Genomic DNA, 24,410 nt, shown 5'->3' with positions numbered 1-24,410 from the left:
GCCTCAATTTCCCCTCTCCCTCTCCAAATTGGGGTTAATTAACACCAATTAATTAACCCAAATTAATTAACCCTTCCTGTGCCTCAGTTTCCCTCCCCAAACCAGGGACCCCAATTAACCCCAATTAACTGTAATTAACCCCAATTAACTGTAATTAACCCCAATTAACCTCTCCATCCCTCAGTTTCCCTTCCCAAATTGGGAACCCCAATTAACCCCGATTAGCTCCTCCCTAATTAGAGACCCCAATTAACCCCAATTAACTTCTCCCCTAATTGAGGCTCCCCACCCCAATTAACCCCAATTAATTAACCCCAATTAATTAACCCCAATTAACCTCAGTTTCCCTCCCCAAATTGGGGTTAATTAACTCCTCCCCTAATTAGGGACCCCAATTAGCTCTAATTAACTCCTCCACTAATTAGGGACCCCAATTAACCCTAATTAACCATCCTCACCCTAATTAACCCCAATTAATTAACCCCAATTAACTCCTCCCCTTGTGCCTCAGTTTCCCTCGCCCTCCCCTAATTAGGGAAACCCAATTAACTCTAATTAACTCCTCCCCTAATTAGGGATCTTCACCCTAATTAACCCCAATTAATTAACCCCAATTATCTCCTCTCCTAATTAGAGGCCCTCACCCTAATTAACCCCAATTAATTAACCCCAATTAGCCCCAATTAACCCCAATTAATTAACCCCAATTAACCCCAATCAACCCCAATTAATTAACCCCAATTAACCCCAATCAACCCCAATTAATTAACTCCAATTAACCCCAATTAATTAACCCCAATTAACCCCTCCCGTGCCTCAGTTTCCCTCCCCCATCCGAGCAGCTTTGTCCCTCTCTGAATGTCCCCAAAATGTCCCCAAATGTCCCCAAATGTCCCCAAAATGTCCCCAAAATGACCCTAAAATGTCCCCAAATGTCCCTGGAATGACCCTGAATGTCCCTGGAATGTCCCTGAGTGTCCCCAAATGACCCCAAATGTCCCCAAAATGTCCCTAAATGTCCCGAATGTCCCCTGGAATGACCCCTGGAATGTCCCCAAATGTCCCCAAGTGTCCCTGGAATGTCCCCTGCTGTCCCCTGGAATGTCCCCTGCTGTCCCCTGCTGTCCCTCCCCTGGCTGTGGCATGGAGTGAGCTCTGCTGGCCCCGAGCAGCATGCGGCCAGCTGGGGATGGGAAATGGGGGAAATTGGGGAAAATTGGGGGAAATTTGGGAAAATTGGGAAATTTGGGGGGAAAATGGGGAAAATGGAAAAATGGGGAAATTGGGAAATTAGAAAAAAATGGAGGAAAAATGGGGAGGAAATTGGGGGAATGGGAAAATGGGGGAAAATTGGGAAAAATGGGGAAAATTGGGAAATTGGGGAAAATTGGGGAAATGGGAAAATTGAGAAAATTGGGGGAAAATGGGAAAATTGGGGAATTTGGGGAAATTTGGGGAAAATTGGAAAATTGGGGGAAAATGGGAAAAATGGGAAAATTGGGAAAAAAGGGGAAAATTGGGGAAAATTGGGGAAAATTGGGAAAATTGGGAAAATTGGGGAAAATGGGAAAATTGGGAAAAAAGGGAAATTGGGAAATTGGGAAATTGAGGAAAAAATGGGAAATTGGGAAAAATTGGGGAAATTGGGGAAAATGAGGGAAATTGGGGAAATTGGGGAAAATGGGGAAAAATGGGGGAAATTGGGAAATTAGGAAATTGGGAAAAATGGGGAAATTGGGGAAAATTGGAAAAAATTGGGGAAAATTGGGGAAAATTGGGGAAAATCGGGAGGGGAAAATGGGGGAAATTGGGAAATTTGGGGAAATGGGGAAAAATTGGGGAAATTGGGAAATAGGGGAAAATTGGGGAAAGGGGAAAATGGGGGAAATGGGGGAAAATTGGGAAAATGGAGAAAACTGGGGAAATTGGGGAAAATGGGGAAATTGGGGAAAAACGGGAGAAAATGGAAGGAATTGGGGAAAATGGGGGAAATTGGAAAAAAATGAAATGGGGAATGGGGGAAATTGAGAAAATGAGGGAAATTGGAAAAATGGGGGGAAAAATGGAAGAAAAATTGGGGAAGTGGGGGAAAACGAGGGGGAAATTTGGGGGGGAAATGAGGAGAAAATGGGGAAAAATGGGAGGAATGCAGGAAAATGTGGGGAAATGGGAAAAATGAGGGAAGATGGGGAAAATGGGAAATGAGAAAAAGAGGGGAAATGGGGGGAAAGGGAGGGAATGGGACAGGAATGGGGAAAAATGTGGGGAAATCAAGAAAAGTGGGGAAAATGAGAAAAATGGGGGTGAAAAGGGGGAAATGGGAATGGAAATAAATGGGGCAGAAATGGGGAAAATGGGATAGGAAAGGGAAATTTTAGGGGAAAAGTGGGAAAATCAGGGGGAAATGGAGGAATGGGGAAAATGGGAAATGGGGAAAATGGGAATGGAAAAGGAAAATGGGAGGAAACAGGGCAGGAATGGGGGGAAAAAGGGGAAAAATGGGGGAAAAGTGGGAAAATGGAGGGGAATGGAGAAAAATGTTCAGAAAAGGGGAAAAAATGGGATGGGAAGGGGAAAGTTTTGGGGGAAATGGGGCAGGAATGGGGAAAAAATGAGGAAAAATTGGGAATTGCAGGAAAATGGGGCAGGAAAAGGCAAAAGGGGGAGAGGAATGGGCAAAATTGGGGGAAAATGGGGCAAAAGTGGGGCAGGAATGGGGGAAAAATGAGGAAAAGTTGGGAATTGCAGGAAAATGGGGCAGGAAGGAGCAAAATGGGGCAGGAAAGGGCAAAAGGAGGAGAGGAATAGGCAAAATTTGGGGCAAAATTGGGGGAAAAATTGGGGAAAAATGGGGCAAAAGTGGGGAAAATGGGGCAAAATTTGGGCTGGAATGGGGCAAAAGTGGGGAAAATGGGGCAAAATTGGGGAAAATGGGGCAAAATTGGGAGAAATGGGGCAAAATTGGGGGAAAAATGGGGCAAAATTGGGGAAAATGGGGCAAAATTTGGGGAAAATGGGGCAAAATTTGGGAAAATGGGGCAAAAATTGGGGAAAATGGAGTAAAATTTGGGGAAAATGGGGCAAAATTTTGGGATTCTCTCCCCTTTTTTGGGTTCCCTGACAATCCTCTCCCCAATTTTTGGGTCTCTCTCCCCTTTTTTCCGTTTCTCTCCCCAGTTTTGGGTTTTCTCTCCCCTAGTTTTCTGTTTCTCTCCCCATTTTTTCGGTTCCTCTCCTCATCTGGGGCTTCCTGACGCTTCTCTCCCCATTTTCTGAGTTTCTCTCCCCATTTTTTTCTCTTTCTCTCCCCATTTTCTCTGTTTCTCACCCCAATTCCGGTGTTTTTCACCCAAATTCTCTGTTTTTCACCCCAATTTTGGGGTTTTGCACCCCAGTTTTGGCGTTTTTCACACCAATTTTCATGTTTCTCACCCCAATTTCGGTGTTTTCCACCCCAGTTTCAGTGGTTCTCACCCCAATTCTCTGTTTTTCACCCCAATTTTGGGGTTTCTCTCCCCATTTTTGGGGTTTTTCAGCCCATTTTTTCTGTTTTTCACCCCAATTCTCTGTTTTTCACCCCATTTTTGGGGTTTCTCTCCCCAATTTCAGTATTTTTCACCCCAGTTTCGGTGCTTCTCTCCCCATTTTTGGGTTTTTTCACCCCAGTTTCACTGTTTTTCACCCCAATTCTCTGTTTCTCTCCCCATTTTCGGGATTCCTTTCCCCAATTTTGGTGTTTTTCACCCCAATTTTGGGGTTTCTCTTCTCAATTTTGGGGGTTTTCACCCTAATTTCAGTGTTTCTCTCCCCAATTTCGGGGTTTTTCACCCCATTTTCAGGATTCCTTTCCCCAGTTTCAGTGGTTTTGACCCCAATTTCAATGTTTTTCACCCCAGTTTCGGGGTTTCTCACTCCAAATCAACGTCTCTCTGACCCGATTCTCTGTGTTTCTCTCCCCATTTTTGGTGGTTTTCACCCCATTTTTGGGATTCCTTTCCCCAATTTTGGGGTTTTTCACCCCAATTTCAATGTTTTTCACCCCATTTTTGTGTTTCTCACCCCAATTTCTCTGTTTTTCACCCCAATTCTCTGTTTCTCTCCCCATTTTTGGGATTCCTTTCCCCATTTTTGGGGTTTTCACCCCAATTTCAGTGTTTTTCACCCCATTTTTTGTGTTTCTCACCCCAATTTCGGTGTTTCTCTTCCCATTTTTGGGTTTTTTCACCCCAATTTCGGTGTTTTTCATCCCAGTTTCTGTGTTTCTCTCCCCATTTTCTCTGTTTTTCACCCCAGTTTTGGGGTTTCTCTCCCCATTTTGGGTTTTTTTCACCCCAATTCTCTGTTTCTCACCCCAATTTCGGTGTTTTTCACCCCATTTTCTCTGTTTTTCTCCCCATTTCTGGGATTCCTTTCCCCAATTTTGGTGTTTTTCACCCCAATTTTGGGGTTTCTCTTCTCAATTTTGGGGGTTTTCACCCTAATTTCAGTGTTTCTCTCCCCAATTTCGGGGTTTTTCACCCCATTTTTAGGATTCCTTTCCCCAATTTTGGTGGTTTTTCACCCCAATTTCAGTGTTTCTCTCCCACTTCTCTGTTTTTCACCCCAATTTCTCTGTTTCTCTCTCCATTTTTGGGATTCCTTTCCCCAGTTTCGGTGTTTTTCTCCCCATTTTTAGGATTTCTCACCCCATTTTTGGTGTTTCTCACCCCGTTTCTCTCTCCCCAGCCCTGCAGCTCCCGCTCTGCTCACCCCGACAGCCCCCAGCCTGTTTTGGGGATTTTTCTCCCCATTTTTGGGGTTTTTCTCCCCATTTTTGGGATTCTTTTCCCCATTTTGGGGGTTTTTCACTCCAATTCTCTGTTTTTCATCCCAATTTCTGTGTTTCTCTCCCCATCTTCAGTGTTTCTCACCCCAATTACAGTGTTTCTCTCCCCAGTTCTGTTTTTCACCCCATTTTCGGGATTCCTTTCCTCAGTTTCGGGGGTTTTTTCACCCCAATTTCGGGATTTCTCACCCCAATTCTCTGTTTCTCTCCCTAATTTCGGTGTTTCTCACCCCAATTCTCTCTCCCCAGCGCTGCAGCTCCCGCTGGTTACCGAGGGGGTCGCTCTGTTCACCCCGACAGCCCCCAGCCCGTTTTCTCTGGTTTTCACCCCATTTTCTCTGTTTCTCTCCCCATTTTCGGGATTCCATTCCCCAATTTTGGGGTTTCTCACCCCAATTTCAGTGCTTTTCACCCCAATTTTGGTGTTTGTCTCCCCATTTTCAGTATCTTTCACCCCAATTACTGTGTTTTTCACCCTAATTTCGGTGTTTTTCTCCCCATTTTTGGGATTCCTTTCCCCAGTTTTGGTGTTTTTCACCCCAATTTCAGGTCTCTCTGACTCGTTTCTCTCTCCCCAGCCCTGCAGCTCCCGCTGGTGCCCGAGAGGGTCGCTCTGCCCACCCCGACAGCCCCCAGCCTGTTTTTGGGGTTTTTCACCCCAATTTCGGGGTTTTCCTTCTCAATTTTGGGGTTTTCACCCCAATTTCAGTGTTTTTCACCCCATTTTTTGTGTTTCTCACCCCAATTTCGGTGTTTCTCTTCCCATTTTTGGGTTTTTTCACCCCAATTTCGGTGTTTTTCATCCCAGTTTCTGTGTTTCTCTCCCCATTTTCTCTGTTTTTCACCCCAGTTTTGGGGTTTCTCTCCCCAATTTTGGTGTTTTTCACCCCAATTCTCTGTTTTTCACCCCAATTTCAGTGTTTCTCTCCCCATTTTGGGTTTTTTTCACCCCAATTCTATGTTTCTCACCCCAATTTCGGTGTTTTTCACCCCAATTCTCTGTTTCTCTCCCCATTTTTGGGATTCCTTTCCCCATTTTTGGGGTTTTCTCACCCCAATTTCAGGGTTTTCCTTCTCAATTTTGGGGTTTTTCACCCTAATTTCAGTGTTTTCCACCCCAATTCTCTGTTTTTCACCCCAATTTCAGTGTTTCTCTCCCCATTTTGGGGTTTTTTCACCCCAATTTTGGTGTTTTTCACCCCATTTTCTCTGTTTTTCTCCCCATTTTCGGGATTCCTTTCCCCAGTTTCGGTGTTTTTCACCTCAATTTTGGGGTTTTTCACCCCGATTTTGGGGGTTTTCTCCCCAATTTTGGTGTTTCTCACCCCATTTTCTCTGTTTTTCACCCCATTTTCAGGATTCCTTTCCCCATTTTTGGTGGTTTTTCACCCCAATTTCAGTGTTTCTCTCCCCACTTCTCTGTTTTTCACCCCATTTTCTCTGTTTCTCTCCCCATTTTTGGGATTCCTTTCCCCAATTTTGGGGTTTCTCACCCCAATTTCAGTGCTTTTCACCCCAATTTTGGTGTTTGTCTCCCCATTTTCAGTATCTTTCACCCCAATTACTGTGTTTCTCACCCTAATTTCAGTGTTTTTCTCCCCATTTTTGGGATTCCTTACCCCAATTTCTCTGTTTCTCACCCCAATTTTGGGGTCTCTGACTCGTTTCTCTCTCCCCAGCGCTGCAGCTGCCGCTGGTTCCCGAGGGGGGTCGCTCTGCCCACCCTGACAGCCCCCAGCCCGCCCCCCCGCCCCGCCCCCGCCAGATGCTGGGGCTGCCCCCTCCCCCCTTCCTGGTGCCGCGCAGCCTCGAGAGGTGAGGACACGCCCCCGGGCTCTGATTGGCTGCTGGGGAGACCCTGCGTGCTGATTGGGTGGGAGCTGGGGGGATCCTGTGCCCTGATTGGCTGGGCAGGGGTCATGAACTCTGATTGGTTGGCAGTTCGGGCGGATCCTGGGCCCTGATTGGCTCCTGGGGACGCCCTGTGTGCTGATTGGGTGGGAGCTGGGAGGATCCTATGCCATGATTGGCTGCTGGGGAGACCCTGCGTGCTGATTGGACAGGGGGCTGGGGGGATCCCGTGCATGGATTGGCTGGAGAGGAGTCACGAGCTCTGATTGGTTGGCAGTTCGGGGGGATCCTGGGCCCTGATTGGTTCCTGGGGACACTCTGCATGCTGATTGGATAAGGGCTGGGGGGTCCTGTGTCCTGATTGGCTCCTGGGGACGCCCTGTGTGCTGATTGGATGAAGGCTGGGGGGATCCTGTACCCTGATTGGCTCACAGAGACACCCTGCCTGCTGATTGGGTGGGAGCTGGGAGGATCCTGTGCCCTGATTGGCTGCCAGGGACACCCTGCACGCTGATTGGCCAGAGGTCTGGGGAGACCCTGCCTGCCCTGATTGGCTCCTGGGGCGACCCTGCAAGCTGATTGGGCAGAGGGGTGGCAGGGATCCTGTGCCCTGATTGGCCGGAGGGGAATCATGAGCTCTGATTGGCTAGAGGTCAGGAAGGATGCTGTGCTCTGATTGGCTATAGGCCCAGGGCAATCCTCCGCTCTGATTGGCCAGAGGTTTGGGGAGAGCCTGTGCTCTGATTGGCCAGAAGGAGATCCTGTGCTCTGATTGGCTGGTCAGGAAGCCTTGCACAGTGATTGGTTGGATCAGGAGCTCGCAGTTGCTGATTGGCTGTGGCTCTGAGGGCTCTCATTGGCCAGAGCTCCACGGTGATCCTGATCTCTGATTGGCTGAATTCAGTAGATCCCAATCACTGATTGGCTGAGCTCTCCCTGTGCCCTGCTCTGATTGGCTGAGCTCTCCCCGTGCCCTGCTCTGATTGGCTGAGCTCTCCCCATGCCCTGATCTGATTGGCTGAGCTCTCCCCATGCCCTGCTCTGATTGGCTGAGCTGTCTCATTGCTGTTATCTGATTGGCTGAGCTCTCCCCTTGCCCTGCTCTGATTGGCTGAGCTCTCCCGTTTCCCCGGCAGCATCGAGATCGACCAGAAGCTGCAGGAGATCATGAAGCAGACAGGATACCTGACGGTGGGCGGACAGGTGAGTGCTGGGGGTTACCTGGGCAGGTGAGAGGGGGAGGAGCTACCTGGGGGGGACAGGTAAGAATGAGAGGAGTTACCTGTGGGGACAGGTGAGAGTGGGAGGAGTTACTTGGGCAGGTGAGAAGGGGAGGGAACATGTGACCATTGGCTGAGCTTACCTGTGCAGGTGAGGATCAGAAGAGTTACCTGTACAGGTGAAGATCACAAAAGTTACCTGGACAGGTGAGAGTAAAAGGAGTTACCTGTATAGGTGAGGATCATAGGAGTTACCTGTGCAGGTGAGAGTGGGAGGAGTTAGCTGGACAGGTGAGTCCTGTGGGGTTACCTGGGCAGGTGAGAGGGGGAGGAGCTACCTGTGGGGCACAGGTGAGAGTGGGAGGAGTTACCTGTAGAAGTGAGGATGGGAGGAGCTACCTGTGGGGCACAGGTGAGAGTGGGAAGAGTTACCTGGACAGGTGAGAATAGGAGTAGCTACTGAGACAGGTGAGAGTGGAGAGGTGACTATTGGGTGGAATTAGCTGTGCAGGTGAGAGTGGGAAGAGCTACCTGTGGGGCACAGGTGAGAGTGAGAGGAGTTACCTGGACAGGTGAAGATCACAAAAGTTACCTGGACAGGTGAGGATCAGAGGAGTTACCTGTGCAGGTGAGAGTGGGAGGAGTTACCTGGATAGATGAGAAGGGGAGGGAACATGTGACCATTGGGTGAGCTTACCTGTACAGGTGAGGGTCAGAGGACCTACCTGTACAGGTGAAGATCACAAAAGTTACCTGGACAGGTGAGAGTGGGAGGAGTTACCTGTAGAAGTGAGGATGGGAGGAGTTAGCTGGCTGTGGGGGAGGGAACAGGTGAGGCAGGGTGGGACTAGCTGGGACAGGTGAGAGTGGGAGGAGTTACCTGGACAGTTGACCACTGGGAGGTGTTACCTGCCCGTGGGTGTGGCCAGGTGACCCTGGAGGTGTCCCAGGTGACCCTTAAGGTGTCCCAGGTACCCCTGGGGGTGTCCAGGTGACCCTGGAGGTGTCCCAAGTGACTCAGGTGTGTCCCAGGTGACCCCAGGTGTGTCCCAGGGGTGTTCCAGGAGTGTCCCACGTGACTCTAAGGTGTCCCAGGTGTATCCCAGGTGGCCCCAGGGATGTCCCAGGTGTGTCCTAGGTGTGTCCCAGCTGTCCCAGGTAACCCCAGGTGTGTCCTAGGTGACCTCTGGTGACCCTGAAGGTGTCCCAGGTGACCCTGAAGGTATCCCAGGTGACCCCAGGTGTGTCCCAGGTGACCCCAGAGATGTGCTAGGTGACCCCAGCTGTCCCAGGTGACCCCAGGGATGTCCCAGCTGTCCCAGGTGACCCAGGTGTGTCCCAGGTGACCCCAGGTGACCCTAGGTGACCCCAGCTGTCCCAGGTGTGACCCCAGGTGTGTCCCAGGTGTGTCCCAGGTGACCCCAGGTGTGTCCAGGTGTGTCCCAGGTGACCCCAAGTGTGTCCCAAGTGACCCCAGGTGACCCCAGGTGACCCTGTCCCCAACCCCCCAGCGGTACCAGGCGGAGATCAACGACCTGGAGAACCTGGGCGAGATCGGCAGCGGCACCTGCGGGCAGGTGTGGAAAATGAGGTTCCGCAAGACCGGCCACGTCATCGCCGTCAAGGTGCGCTGGGCGGGGCCTGGGGGCGGGGCTTGGGCGGGGCCGGGGGGCGGGGCTTGAGCTGGAATGGGCGGGGCTTGAGTGGGGATGGCGGGGCCAAGTTTGAGGGGAGTTGGGGGTGAATTAAAGGGATTTTGGGGTGATTTTGGGGGTCCTGGGGGTGATTTAGGGGAATCTGGGGGACTTGGGGTGAATTAGAGGATTTTGGGGTGATTTTGGGACTTGGGGATGGTTTAGGGGATTTGGGGAAGATTTGAGGGAATTTGGGGGTGAATTGGGGATTTGGGGGAATTTCAGAGATCTTGGGGGTGGTTTAGGGGGATTTGGGGAGAGATTTGGGGAATTTGGGTGTGAATTTGGGGGATTTTGGGGTGATTTTGGGGGTCTTGCAGGTGCTTATGGGGTATTTTGGGGATTTAGGATGGTTTGGGGTGAATTAAGGGCATTTTGGGGTGATTTTGGGGGTCTTGGGGGTGGCTTAGAGGGATTTCGGATGGTTTGGAGGTGAATTAAAGAGATTTTCGGTGGATTTTGGGGCAATTTCAGGGGTCTTGGGGACATCCCCTGTGACCTGCTTCAGTCCTGGGGACATCAGGGTCACCCATGACCCCTGAGTGACCCCTGAGTGACCCCAAGTGACCCCGAGTGACCCCAAGTGACCCCAGTGTCCCCTCTGTCCCCAGCAAATGCGTCGCTCTGGGAACCGCGAGGAGAACAAGAGGATCCTGATGGATCTGGATGTGGTGCTGAAGAGCCACGACTGTCCCTACATTGTGCAGTGCTTCGGGACCTTCATCACCAACGTGAGCACCTGGGCACACCTGGGGACATTGGGGACACCTGGGCACACCTGGGGACACCTGGGGACACCTGGGGACACCTGGGGACATTGGGGAATGGGGACACCATGACTGTCCCTACATTGTGCAGTGCTTCGGGACATTTATCACCAATGTGAGCACCTGGGCACACCTGGGGACACCTGGGGACACCTGGGCATTCATAGATACACACCTGGGCACACCTGGGTACACCTGGGCACACCTGGGGACACACCTGGGCACACCTGGGCACTCATAGATACACACCTGGGCACACCTGGGGGACATTGGGGAATGAGGGCACCAGGACTGTCCCTACATTGTGCAGTGCTTTGGGACATTCATCACCAATGTGAGCACCTGGGGACACCTGGGGACACCTGGGCATTCATAGATACACACCTGGGGACACCTGGGGACACCTGGGCACACCTGGGGACACCTGGGCACTCATAGATACACACCTGGGCACACCTGGGGACACCTGGGGACATTGGGGAATGGGGTCACCATGACTGTCCCTACATTGTGCAGTGCTTTGGGACATTCATCACCAATGTGAGCACCAGGGCGCACCTGGGCACACCTGGGGCACACCTGGGCATTCACAGATACACACCTGGGCACACCTGGGCACACCTGGGGACATTGGGGAATGGGGTCACCATGACTGTCCCTACATTGTGCAGTGCTTCGGGACCTTCATCACCAATGTGAGCACCTGGGGACACACCTGGGGCACCTGGGGACACCTGGGCACACCTGGGGACACACCTGGGCACACCTGGGCACACCTGGGGACACTGGGGAATGGTGGCACCATGACTGTCCCTACATTGTGCAGTGCTTTGGGACCTTCATCACCAACGTGAGCACCTGGGGGCACCTGGGCACACCTGGGGACACACCTGGGCACACCTGGGGACACACCTGGGCACACCTGGGGACACCTGGGCACACCTGGGGGCATTGGGGAATGGGGACACCATGACTGTCCCTACATTGTGCAGTGCTTCGGGACCTTCATCACCAATGTGAGCACCTGGGGGCACCTGGGGACACCTGGGCATTCACAGACACACACCTGGGCACACCTGGGGACACACCTGGGCACACCTGGGGACACACCTGGGCACACCTGGGGACACCTGGGCACACCTGGGCACACCTGGGGACATCTGGGGACACCTGGGGGGTGACAGGGAATGGGGGCACCATGACTGTCCCTACATTGTGCAGTGCTTCGGGACCTTCATCACCAACGTGAGCACCTGGGCACACCTGGGCACACCTGGGGACACACCTGGGGACACCTGGGGACACCTGGGCACACCTGGGGACACCTGGGATACACCTGGGCACACCTGGGCACACCTGGGCACACCTGGGGACACACCTGGGCACACCTGGGACACCTGGGGACATTGGGGAATGGGGTCACCATGACTGTCCCTACATTGTGCAGTGCTTCGGGACATTCATCACCAATGTGAGCACCTGGGGACACACCTGCGCACACCTGGGGACACACCTGGGGACACCTGGGCACACCTGGGCATTCACAGATACACACCTGGGCACACCTGGGCACACCTGGGCACTCACAGATACACACACCTGGGCACTCACAGATACACACCTGGGCACACCTGGGGGAGCCACAACTGCCCCTCCCAGTGCTGCTCCGAGATTTCCCAGTGCCTCTCCCAGTCCCTCCCAGTGCTCCCAGTTCCTCCCATTCCCTCCCAGTCCCTCCCAGTCCCCCAGTAACCCATCCCAGTGCTCCCAGTCCCTCCCAGTCCCATTCCCAGTCCCTCCCAGTTTATCCCAGTCCCCCCAATGTACCTCCCAGTGCTCCCAGTCCCTCCCAGTGACACCCTCCCAGCCCCTCCCAGTCCCCCCAGTAACCCATCCCAGTCCCCCCAGTAACCCATCCCAGTAACCCATCCCAGTCCCTCCCAGTGCTCCCAGTTCCCAGTAACCCCTCCCAGTCCCGTTAACCCTTTCCCGCCCAGACGGACGTGTTCATCGCCATGGAGCTCATGGGCACCTGCGCCGAGAAACTCAAGAAGAGGATCCAGGGGCCGATCCCGGAGAGGATCCTGGGCAAGATGACAGTGGCCGTGAGTGGGGACATCGTACTGGGGACATCGGGGGGACATCGGGGGGGTTGGGGACATTGGGGACATCGGGGATATCGGGGGACTGGGGACATTGAGGACACTGGGGACATCGGGGGATTGGAGGAGTTGGGGACATCGGGGACACTGGGGACACTGGGGGGTTTGGGACACTGGGGACGTTGGGGACATTGGGGATGTTGGGCATGTTGGGGATATCAGGGACATTGGGGACATTGGGGACATTGGGGGGATTGGGGACATCAGGGACACTGGGGGATTGGAAGTGTTGGGGATATTGGGGACACTGAGGACATTGGGGGCACTGGGGACAGTAGGGATATTGGGGGCATTGGGGACATCGGGGACACTGGGGACATTGGGGACAGTGGGGATATTGGGGGCATTGGGGACACAGGGGGGTTGGGGACATTTGGGGGTTTGGGGACATTGGGGATAGTCAGGGACACTGGGGACACTGGGCGGATTGGGGATATTGGGGGTGTTGGGGACACTGGGAGGGACACTGTGGACACTGGGGGGATTGGGGACGTTAGGGACACTGGAGGACACTGGGTAGATTGGGAGGGCTGGGGACATTGGAGGCACTGGGAGGGACACTGGGGACAGTGGGAGGGACACTGGGGGCATCAGGGACAGTGGGGGGGATTGGTGACTCTGGGGACATCAGGGACAGTGGGGACACTGGGGACAGTGAGGAGTTCCTGTGATCCTGGGCAATGACAGTGGCAGTGAGCAGGGGGGACTTTGGGGACACTGGGGACAATGAGGGGATCTCTGGGATCCTGGGCAGGGTGACAGTGACAGAGGTGACAGTGACAGAGGTGACACAGAGGTGACACGGGTGACAATTCCACAGATGGTGAGGGCACTGCTGTACCTGAAGGAGAAGCACAGGGTGACATTAGGGTGACACTGGGGTGACACTGGGGACAATGAACAGATCCTGTGCAGGATACCAGTGACATTGGTGGCACAGAGGTGACACAGGTGACAATCCCCAGATCGTGAAGGCGCTGCTGTACCTGAAGGAGAAGCACAGGGTGATCCATAGGGTGACATTAGGGTGACATTGGGGTTACACTGGGGACAATGAGGGGATCCTGAGCAGGTTGGCAGTGACATTGGTGACACAGAGGTGACACAGGTGACAATCGTGTCCCCAGATCGTGAAGGCGCTGCTGTACCTGAAGGAGAAGCACAGGGTGATCCCCAGGGGTGACATTAGGGTGACATTGGGGACAATGAGGGGATCCTGGGCAGGATGACCATGACAGGGGGTGACACACGGGTGACACAGGTGACACACAGGTGACACAGGTGACAATCCCATGTCCCCAGATCGTGAAGGCGCTGCTGTACCTGAAGGAGAAGCACAGGGTGATCCATTAGGGACAATGAGGGGATCTCTGGGATCCTGGGCAGGATGACAATGACAAGGGGTGACACCCAGGTGACACAGGTGACAATCATGTCCCCAGATCGTGAAGGCGCTGCTGTACCTGAAGGAGAAGCACGGCGTCATCCACAGGGACGTCAAGCCCTCCAACATCCTGCTGGACGAGCGAGGGCAGGTGAAGCTCTGCGACTTCGGCATCAGCGGCCGCCTGGTCGACTCCAAGGCCAAGACCCGCAGCGCCGGCTGTGCGGCGTACATGGCGGTGAGGGGACAGCGGGGACACTGAGGGGACACTGAGGGGACATGGGGGTGTTGGGGACATGAGGGTGTCACAGGGGACACAGGGCTGTGGGGTGAGGGACATCCTGCAGAGCCACAGTGCCGGCTGTGCGGCGTACATGGCGGTGAGGGGACACTGGGGACACTGAGGGGACATGAGGGGTCACTGGGGACATGGTGGGGACACAAGGGGTTACAGGGTGAGGGACATTCTGCAGACCCGCAGCGCCGGCTGCGCGGCCTACATGGCGGTGAGGGGACACTGGGGACACTGAGGGGACATCGGGGACATGAGGGTGTCACAAGGGACACAGGGGGTGTGGGGTGAGGGACATCCTGCAGACCCGCAGCGCCAGCTGTGCGGCATACATGGCGGTGAGGGGACACTGAGGGGACATCGGGGGTCACTGGGGACATGAGGGGTCACTGGGGACATGGGGAGGTGACAGGGTATGGGGTGAGGGACATTCTGCAGACCCGCAGCGCCGGCTGTGCGGCGTACATGGCGGTGAGGGGACACTGGGGACACTGAGGGGACATGGGGGGTGTTGGGGACATGAGGGGTCACTGGGGACATGGTGGGGACACAAGGGACACAGGGGGTACGGGGTGAGGGACATTTTGCAGACCCGCAGCGCCAGCTGCGCGGCGTACATGGCGGTGAGGGGACATGGGGGACACTGGGGGGATGTTGGGGACACATGGAGTGTCACAGGGGGTGTGGGGACATGGTGGGGACACGGGTCACTGGGGACACAGCAGACCAGGGGACACGGGGGGGTCACGGGGTGTGGGGACATCCCTGGGTGTCCCCAAACCCGGAGCTGTGGGGCCTGCGTGGGGGTGTTGGGGATTGCCCCCGGATTTGGGTTTGGGGTTTGGGGTTTATGGGGTTTTGGGGCTCTGAGCCCCCCAGATTTGGGGTTTTGGGATTTTTGGGGTTTAGGGGCTCTGAGCCCCCCAGATTTGGGGTTTTGGGGTATTTGGGGTTTAGGGGCTCTGTGCCACCAGATTTGAGATATTTGGGGTTTGGGATTTTGAGAGCTCTGAACACCCCAGATTTGAGGTATTCGAGATTTTTGGGGTTTAGGGGCTCTGTGCCCCCCAGATTTGGGGTTTTGGGGTTTTCTCCCCAGATTTGGGGTTTTGGGGTATTTGGGGTTTTGGGGTTTTGGGGCTCTGAGCCCCCTGGTGACCCCAACCCCACTGTCCCCCCAGCCCGAGCGCATCGACCCCCCTGACCCCACCAAGCCTGACTACGACATCCGAGCTGACGTGTGGAGCCTCGGCATCTCCCTGGTGAGTGTCACCTGTGTCCCCTGTGTCCCCAAAATGTCACCAAACAGCCCTAAATGGCCCCAAAGTGTCCCCAAATGGCCCTAAATGGCACCAAAACAGCCCCTAAATGGCCCCAAAATGTCCCCAAAATGTCACCAAAACGGCCCTAAATGGCACCAAACAGCCCCAAAATGGTCACAAATGGCCTCAAACTGGCCTGCCACACCTGTCCCTGTCACACCTGTCTGTCACACCTGTGTCACACCTGTGTCACACATGTCCCAGATGGAGCGGGCCATGGGACAGTTTCCCTGTCACACCTGTGTCACACCTGTGTGTCACACACCTGTGCAGGTGGAGCTGGCCACGGGGCAGTTTCCATGTCACACACCTGTCACACACCTGTCACACCTGTCCCCAGGTGGAGCTGGCCATGGGGCAGTTTCCCTGTCACACCTGTGTGTCACACACCTGTCACACCTGTGTCACACACCTGTCACACACCTGTCCCAGGTGGAGCTGGCCACGGGGCAGTTTCTGTGTCACACCTGTGTCACACCTGTGTCACACCTGTCACACCTGTCCCCAGGTGGAGCTGGCCACGGGGCAGTTTCTATGTCACACCTATCCCACGTCACACACCTGTCACACACCTGTGTCACACACCTGTGTCACACCTGTCCCCAGGTGGAGCTGGCCACGGGGCAGTTTCTGTGTCACACACTTGTCACACCTGTGTCACACACCTGTCACACACCTGTCCCCAGGTGGAGCTGGCCACGGGGCAGTTTCTGTGTCACACACCTGTGTCACACACCTGTCACACCTGTCACACCTGTCACACCTGTGTCACACCTGTGCAGGTGGAGCTGGCCACGGGGCAGTTTCTGTGTCACACACCTGTGTCACACACCTGTCACACCTGTCCCCAGGTGGAGCTGGCCACGGGGCAGTTTCCCTACCAGAACTGCAAGACAGATTTCGAGGTGCTGACCAAGGTGCTGCAGGAAGATCCTCCTCTGCTGCCACCCCAGATGGGCTTCTCGGGGGACTTCCAGGCCTTCGTCCGCGACTGGTGGGGACAATGGGGACACCTGGGGACATGGGGACAATGGGACATCATGGGGATATCATGGGGACATTGGGGGGACACAGCACAGGGTGTCCCCAAAGTACTCAGCCCTGTTCTCCAGGGACTTCCAGGCCTTCGTCCGTGACTAGTGGGGACACTGGGGACATGGGGACATCGTGGGGGACACTGGGGACATGAGGACACCGGGGACACACTGGGGACATCGTGGGGACATCATGGGGACATGGGGACATCATGGGGACATAAGGACACTTGGGGACATGGGGACACCTGGGGACAATGGGGACAATGGGACATCATGGGGACATCATGGGGACATGGTGGGGACATTGGGGGGACACAGCGCAGGGTGTCCCCAAAGTGCTCAGCCTTCTTCTCCGGGGACTTCCAGGCCTTTGTCTGTGACTGGTGGGGACATGAGGACACCGGGGACACACTGGGGACATCGTGGGGACATCATGGGGACATGGGGACATGGAGACATCATGGGGACAATGGGACATCATGGGGACATGGTGGGGACATTGGGGGGACACAGCCCGGGATGTCCCCAAGGCGCTGACCCTCTGTCACCTCCCCAGCCTCACCAAGGACCACAGGAAGAGACCAAAGTACAACAAGTTACTGGTGAGTGGCACCTTGTCACCTGTGTCACCTGTGTGTCACCTGTGTGTCACCTGTGTCACCTGTCACACCTGTGTCACCTGTCACCTGTGTCACCTGAGTGTCACCTGTGTCACCTGAGTGTCACCTGTGTCACCTGTGTGTCACCTGTGTCACCTGTGTGTCACCTGTGTGTCACCTGTCATCTGTGTCACCTGTGTCACCTGTGTGTCACCTGTGTCACCTGTCACCTGTGTCACCTCTGGCACCTTGTCACCTGTGTCACCTGTGTGTCACCTGTGTCACCTGTGTGTCACCTGAGTCACCTCTGTCACCTGTGTCACCTGTGTCACCTGTGTCACCTGTCACCTCTGGCACCTGTGTCACCTGTGTGTCACCTGTCATCTGTGTCACCTGTGTCACCTGTCACCTGTGTGTCACCTGTGTCACCTGTGTCACCTCTGTCACCTCTGTCACCTCTGTCACTTGTGTGTCACCTGTGTGTCACCTGTGTCACCTGTGTCCCCTGTCACACCTGTCACCTCTGTCCCGCTTGCCACACCTGTCACCTGTGTCACCTGTCAGCTCTGTCCCCTGTCACACCTGTCCTTCTGTCACCTCTGTCCCTAGTGCCACCTCCCCCTCCTGTCACCACCCCCGTGGCCACACGCTCCCTGTCCCTGTGTCCCCAATGTCCCCAATGTCCCCAGATCCTCATCCCTCGGTGCTCCATCCTCCTGTCCCCAATGTCCCCGTGTCCCTGCTGTCCCACTCTGTCCCCAATGTCCTGATGTCCCCTGTCTGTGATGTTCCTCATGTCCCCAATGTCCCTGACTGTCCCCAGTTGTCCCCATGTCCCTGCTGGCCCCATGTCCCTTTTGTCCCTGACTGTCCCCAATGTCCCCCATGTCCCCACCATCCCCCTCACGTCCCCAATGTCCTCAATGTCCCCAATAGCCTCAATTGTCCCTGACTGTCCCCAATGTCCCCCAATGTCCTGATGTCCCCAGTTGTTCCTGATGTCCCCAATCCCTGCTGTCCCCAATGTCCCCAACATCCCCACTGTCCCCAGTTGTGCCAATGTCCCCAATGCCCCCTGACTGACCCAATATCCCCAATATCCCCAATATCTCCAATGTCCCCAATGTCCCCCTGCTGTCCCCACTGTCCCCATGTCCCCAATGTCCCCAGTGTCTCCCTGACTGTCCCCAGTGTCCCCAATATCCCCAGTGTCCCCACTGTCCCCATGTCCCCAATGCCCCCACTGTCCCCAATTTTCCCCAATGTCCCCAGTGTCCCCCTGACTGTCCCTATGTCTCCAATTGTCCTCCATGTCCCCAAATCTCCACTGTCCCCCTGACTGTCCCCATGTCCCCAATATCCCCACTGTCCCCATGTCCCCAATGCCCCCTGACTGTCCCCAATGTCCCCTCCTGTCCCCATGTTTCCAATTGTCCTCCTTGTCCCCATGTCCCCATGTCCCCATGTCCCCACTGTCCCCTGACTGTCCCTAATGTCCCCCTGTCCCCTGACTGTCCCCCTGTCCCCTGACTGTCCCACTGTCCCCTGACTGTCCCCCTGTCCCCTGACTGTCCCCTGTCCCTCAGGAGCACACCTTCATCAAGCGCTACGAGACGCTGGAGGTCGATGTGGCCACCTGGTTCAAGGACGTCATGGCCAGGACAGAGTCACCGCGGCCGGGGGGTGGCCTGGGCCACCAGCTGCCCTTCTTCACCAGGTGGGGACACCTGGGGACACCTGGGGACATCCTTGGGGACAGCGGGGACATCCCTGGGACACCTAGGGAGATCCCTGTGACACTTGTGGACACCCCTGGGACACCTGGGGACATCCTGGGGACACTTGGGGACACCCCTGGGACATCCGTGGGACACCTCTGTGACACCTGGGGACATCCCTGGGGACAGCGGGGACATCCCTAGGGACATCCCTGGGGACAGCGGGGACATCTGTGGGACACCTGGGGACACCTGGGGACAGCGGGGACAGCCCTGGGGACACCCCAGGGACACCCCTGGGACATCCCTGGGGACAGCCCTGGGACACCTGGGGACAGCCCGGGGACATCCTAGGGACACTGGGGACATCTGGGGACAGCCCTGGGACACCTCTGTGACATCTGGGGACACGGGGGACATCCCTGGGATACCTGGGGACATCCCTGGGCCACCACCTGCCCTTCTTCTCCAGGTAGCGCCCGTCCAGCGCCACCCGCCCGGGTGGGGACATCCCTGTGACACCTCTGAGACACCTGGGGACATCTGGGGACATCCCCGGCACACCTGGGGACACCTGGGGACATCCCTGGGACACCGATGACACTGCCCGGGACACTCCTGTGACACCGCCCGGCGCCGCCTGCCCGGCTGGGGACACCTGGGGACATCTCTGGGACACCTGGGGACATCCCTGTGACACCTGGGGACATCCCTGGGACACACCTGGGGACATCCCTGTGACACCGCCCGAGCTGGGGACACTGGGGACAGGGACTCGGGGATGTGGCACTGGGATGTGGCACTGCAGTGTGACACTCGGGGATGTCACTGGGATGTCACCCTGGGATGTGGCCGCAGGATGTGACACTGGGACACGGATGTGGCCCAGTGTATGTGACACAGGTGTGACATGGATGCGACATGGATGTGACACGGATGTGACACGGGGCTGGGGATGTGGCACTTGCCCCCAAGGGGACAGAGGACATGGAGGGGACACGGAGATGGCACTTGGGGACACGGAGATGGCACTGGAATGTGGGCATGTGACACGGAGGTGGCACCTGGGGACACAGAGATGGCACAGGAACGTGGCACGGGGATGTGACAGCGAGGGGACAGAGATGGCACTGGGATGTGACACGGAGATGGCACTGGAATGTGACACGGGGATGTGACAGCGAGGGACAGAGATGGCACTGGAATGTGACACAGATGGCACCAGGATGTGACACCGAGGTGGCACCAGGACGTGAATGTGACACGGGGACACAGGAGTGAGATGGCACCGCATGTGACACGGGGACATGGGACAGAGGTGGCACCGGGAAGTGACACAGGACGGAGATGTCCCCAGGCTGTGACAACGGCGATGGCACCAGGAGGTGACACAGGGATGGCAGCAGGGTGGCACAGGATGGAGATGGCACCGGGAAGTGACATGGGACAGAGGTGGCACCAAGATGTGACACGGGACAGAGATGGCACCAGGAGGTGACACAGGACAGAAGTGGCACCAAGATGTGACACGGCTGGCACAGGACACAGCTGTCCCCAGGAGGTGACACGGCACAGGACACAGCTGTCCCCAAACGGTGACACAGGACAGAGGTGGCACCAAGATGTGACACGGATGACACAGGACACAGCTGTCCCCAGGCGGTGACAAGGCACAGGACATAGCTGTCGCCAGGCCGTGACACAGATGGCACAGGACACAGCTGTCCCCAGGAGGTGACACGGCACAGGACATGGCTGTCCCCAGGCGGTGACACAGCTGTCCCCAGGCGGTGACAACAGCCACCCGGCGCCGAAGGACACGGAGCAGCGGCTTGGGGACACGGCCACGCCCGGGGATGTGACAATGGGGACATTGGGGACACGGCCCGGGGCGGCCGGGGGCGGTGGCACGGTGACAATCAGGTGTCCCCGCGGTGTCCCCGCTGTCCCCAAGGCAGTTTTAGTGCATTGGGGCGCAGGCGGCGCCGCCCCTCCTCACCCTCCGGAATTATTATTATTATTATTATTAATTATTATTATTATTATTATAAATGCGCATGTGGAACCCGAGGGGCGTCGGTGTCAGTGTGGGGACACTGGGGACATCGCTGGGGACATTGGGGACATCATTGGTGACATCACTGGGACACTGGGATCATTGGGGATATTGGGGACATCATTGGGGACATCGGGGACATCATTGGGACACTGGGGACATCATTGGGGACATCACTGGGGACATTGGGGATATTGGGGACATTGGGGACATCATTGGGGACGTTGGGGACATCATTGGGACACTGGGGACATCACTGGGGACATCATTGGGGACATCACTGGGGACATCACTGGGGACATTGGGGACACAGAAACACAGGAACATTGGGGACATCATTGGGGACATCATCAGGGACACTGGGGACATCATCGGGGACACTGGGGACATCATTGGGGACAATGGGACACTGGGATCATTGGGGACATCACTGGGGATATTGGGACACTGGGGACATCATTGGGGACATCATTGGGGACATTGGGGATATTAGGGACAATGGGGACATTGGGGTGGCGAGAAGTGACATTGGGACAGTGGGACACTGGGGACATTGGGGACACAATGGGATATTGGGGACATTGGGACACTGGGGACATCATTGGGGACATCAAGGACACAGAAACACAGGGACACTGGGGACATTGGGACACTAGGGACACAGGGACCTTGGGGACATTGGGGTGGGGAGGAGGGACACTGGGGACATTGGGGACATTGGGAAACGAGGAGACACTGGGGACATTGGGACACTGGGGTGGGGAGAGGGGACAGAGGATGTTGGGGACACTGGGAAACATGGGACATTGGGGACACTGAGGCCATTGGGGACATTGGGGACAATGGGGACATTGGGGACACTGGGGACAATGGGGACACTGGGGACAATGGGGACACTGGGGACATTGGGGTGGTAAGGGGGACTCAGGAAACACAGGGACATTGGGGACACCGGGATGGTGACATTGGGGAGGGGAGGGGACACAGGATGTTGGGGACATTGGGGGAACGCAGGGACACAGGGGTGGGGAGGAGGGACAGGTGGGGACATTGGGGACATTGAGGACATGGATGGGATGAGAAACATGGGGACATTGGGGACATTGAGGTGGGGAGGGGACATTGGGGACATTGGGGACACTGGGGACACTGGGGACACTGGGGAGGGGAAGGGGGATGGACATGGGGACATTGGGGACACTGGGATGGTGACATTGAGGGGGAGAGGGGACACAGGACGTTGGGGACACAGAAACACGGGGACTTTGGGGTGGGGACAGGGACACAGGACATTGGGGACATTGGGGACACTGGGGACATTGGGAAACGCGGGGACATTGGGAGAGCACGGGGGGACAGGTGGGGACATCAGGGATGGGGAGGATCCAGGTGACATTGAGGGGACATGGGGACAGGTGGGGGAGGATCCAGGTGACACCGGGGGGGCACTGGGGACACGGAGTGACACAGGGGACAGTGGAGGGGGACACGGGTGGCACCTCGGGGACACAGATGACACATCAGGGGCACAGGTGGCACCTCGGGGACACTGAGGGGACACAGGTGACACCTCAGGGACATTGAGGAGGCACACGGGTGACACTTCAGGGACACAGGTGGCACACCAGGTACACAGATGGCACCTCAGGGACACTGAGGAGGCACACAGGTGACACCCCCGTGACGTCCCCAGGCCCAAGGGTGTCACCTGGGCGACGGTGGCCTCGGGGGGGACACGGGGGGGACACTGGGCGGGGCCAGAGGGGACACAGAGGACACGGAGGGGACAGAGGGGACACTGAGGGGACACAGAGGGGACAGCAATGGCGACACCACGGAGCTTCCCCCTCCCCCTCCTCATCCTCATCCTCCTCCTGCCCGGGGGGGGAGCTGCAGGTGGGGACAGCTGGGGACAGTTGGGGACAGTTGGGGACAGTTGGGGACAGTAGGGACAGTAGGGGACAGTTGGGGACATGGGGACATGGGGGGACAGGGGACCGGAGGGGACAGGAGGGGGACACGGGGGGGACAGGGGTGTCCCAAATGTCCCAGGGGGGTCACTGGGGGGGTCTCAGGGGGACATTGGGGACACTGAGAGGACATTGGGGGGACACTGGGGGGACATTGGGGGCACTGAGGGGACACTGGGGGACACTGGGGACACTGGGGGGACACTGGGGGGACATTGGGGACTCTGGGGGGACACTGGGGGTGTCCGGAGCCACCCCTCAGCTCTGCCCCTCCCCCCAGGGCCACCCCCGGGCTGGCCATGGAGTGACCCTGTCACCCCCAGCGCCACCAACGTCCCCAAAGCCACCAAAGTCCCCAAAGCCACCAAAGTCCCCAAAGCCACCCGAGAGCAGCGCTGCGGCGGGGAGAGACTGCAGGTGAGTGCGGCGGGACTGGGAGGGACTGGGAGGGACTGGGAGGGACTGGGAGGGACTGGGATGGTCACTGGTGTCACTGGGATTGTCACTGGTGTCACTGGGATGGTCACTGGGATGGTCACTGGTGTCACTGGGATGGTCACTGGTGTCCCTCACTGTCCCATGGGTGTCACAGCCCCGCTGTCCCCCCCTGGCTCCCCTCGGTGTCACTGGGTGGTTACTGGGAGCACTGGGATGGTCACTGGGAGGTCACTGGTGTCACTGGTGTCACTGAGATGGTCACTGGTGTCACCGGTGTCACTGTGCCCATGTGTGTCACAGCCCTGCTGTCCCCCCCGGGTGTCACTGGGATGGTCACTGGGAGCACTGGTGTCACTGGTGTCACTGGACGGTTACTGGGAGGTTGCTGGGATGGTCACTGGTGTCACTGGTCTGTCACTGGTGTCCCCGGTGTCACCGTGCCCATGTGTGTCACAGCCCCGCTGTCCCCCCGGGTGTCACTGGGAGGTCACTGGTGTCACTGGGCAGTTACTGGGATGGTCACTGGGATGCTCCCCGGTGTCACTGGTGTCACCGGTGTCCCCGTGTCCCTGACTGCCCCCTGCTGTCACAGCCCCGCTGTCCCCCGCGGCTCCGGCTCGATGTCGCCTCCTCCCCCGAGTTCCCTCCTGGCCTTGGGCCGCGAGCTGTGCCCGCGGGGGGGAGGGTCTTCCTCAAGGTGAGGGACACTGGGGACACTGGGGACATGGGGGACATTTGGGATATTGGGGACACTGGGGACACTGGGGACACTGGGGACATTGGGGACACTGGGGACATTGGGGACATTGGGGATATTGGGGACATTGGGGACACTGGGGACATTGGGGACATAGTGGACATCGGGGACATCGGGGACATTGGGCACATTGGGGACACTGGGGACAGTTTGGGGACATTGGGGACATCTGGGGATATTGGGGACATTGGGGACATTGGGGATATTGGGGACAGTGGGGACACTGGGGACATTGGGGGACTTGGGGGACATTGGGGACATTGGGGACACAGCGGGGACACGAGGGGACACGGGAGGAAGCTGCTCGGGCAGGTGGGG

General features: G+C 56.5%; 2 protein-coding genes across 7 annotated transcripts in view; both read left to right on the top strand.

The window, feature by feature from the left end:
- Positions 1-19,448, top strand: part of LOC146422601 (dual specificity mitogen-activated protein kinase kinase 7) — a 28,650-nt gene extending 9,202 nt beyond the window's left edge. For both annotated transcript variants that reach the window (XM_085045964.1, XM_085045965.1), the window contains 11 exons: positions 6,505-6,640; positions 7,813-7,879; positions 9,408-9,521; positions 10,202-10,321; positions 12,355-12,462; positions 13,962-14,141; positions 15,377-15,457; positions 16,369-16,511; positions 17,111-17,156; positions 18,740-18,870; positions 19,344-19,448. In XM_085045964.1, the coding sequence (XP_084902090.1) occupies positions 6,505-6,640; positions 7,813-7,879; positions 9,408-9,521; positions 10,202-10,321; positions 12,355-12,462; positions 13,962-14,141; positions 15,377-15,457; positions 16,369-16,511; positions 17,111-17,156; positions 18,740-18,870; positions 19,344-19,347 (1,130 nt within the window). In that variant the 3' untranslated portion in view covers positions 19,348-19,448. The remainder of the gene's footprint in view (positions 1-6,504; positions 6,641-7,812; positions 7,880-9,407; positions 9,522-10,201; positions 10,322-12,354; positions 12,463-13,961; positions 14,142-15,376; positions 15,458-16,368; positions 16,512-17,110; positions 17,157-18,739; positions 18,871-19,343) is intronic.
- Positions 1-20,941, top strand: part of LOC146422600 (dual specificity mitogen-activated protein kinase kinase 7) — a 75,022-nt gene extending 54,081 nt beyond the window's left edge. For 4 of the 5 annotated variants that reach the window (XM_085045960.1, XM_085045962.1, XM_085045959.1 and 1 more), the window contains 2 exons: positions 20,366-20,533; positions 20,577-20,941. The gene's annotated coding sequence lies outside the window, so the exon portion shown is untranslated. The remainder of the gene's footprint in view (positions 1-20,365; positions 20,534-20,576) is intronic. The other variant, XM_085045961.1, reaches the window with a different exon arrangement.
- Positions 20,942-24,410: the final 3,469 nt, after the last annotated feature.

The sequence above is a fragment of the Lichenostomus cassidix genome, unplaced genomic scaffold (genome assembly GCF_008360975.1).
Source record: "Lichenostomus cassidix isolate B80296 unplaced genomic scaffold, HeHo_3.0 HiC_scaffold_39, whole genome shotgun sequence".
Classification (NCBI taxonomy): Eukaryota; Metazoa; Chordata; class Aves; order Passeriformes; family Meliphagidae; genus Lichenostomus; species Lichenostomus cassidix.
The sequence above is the reverse complement of the archived record's forward strand: the minus strand, read 5'-3'. Positions and strand labels throughout refer to the sequence as shown.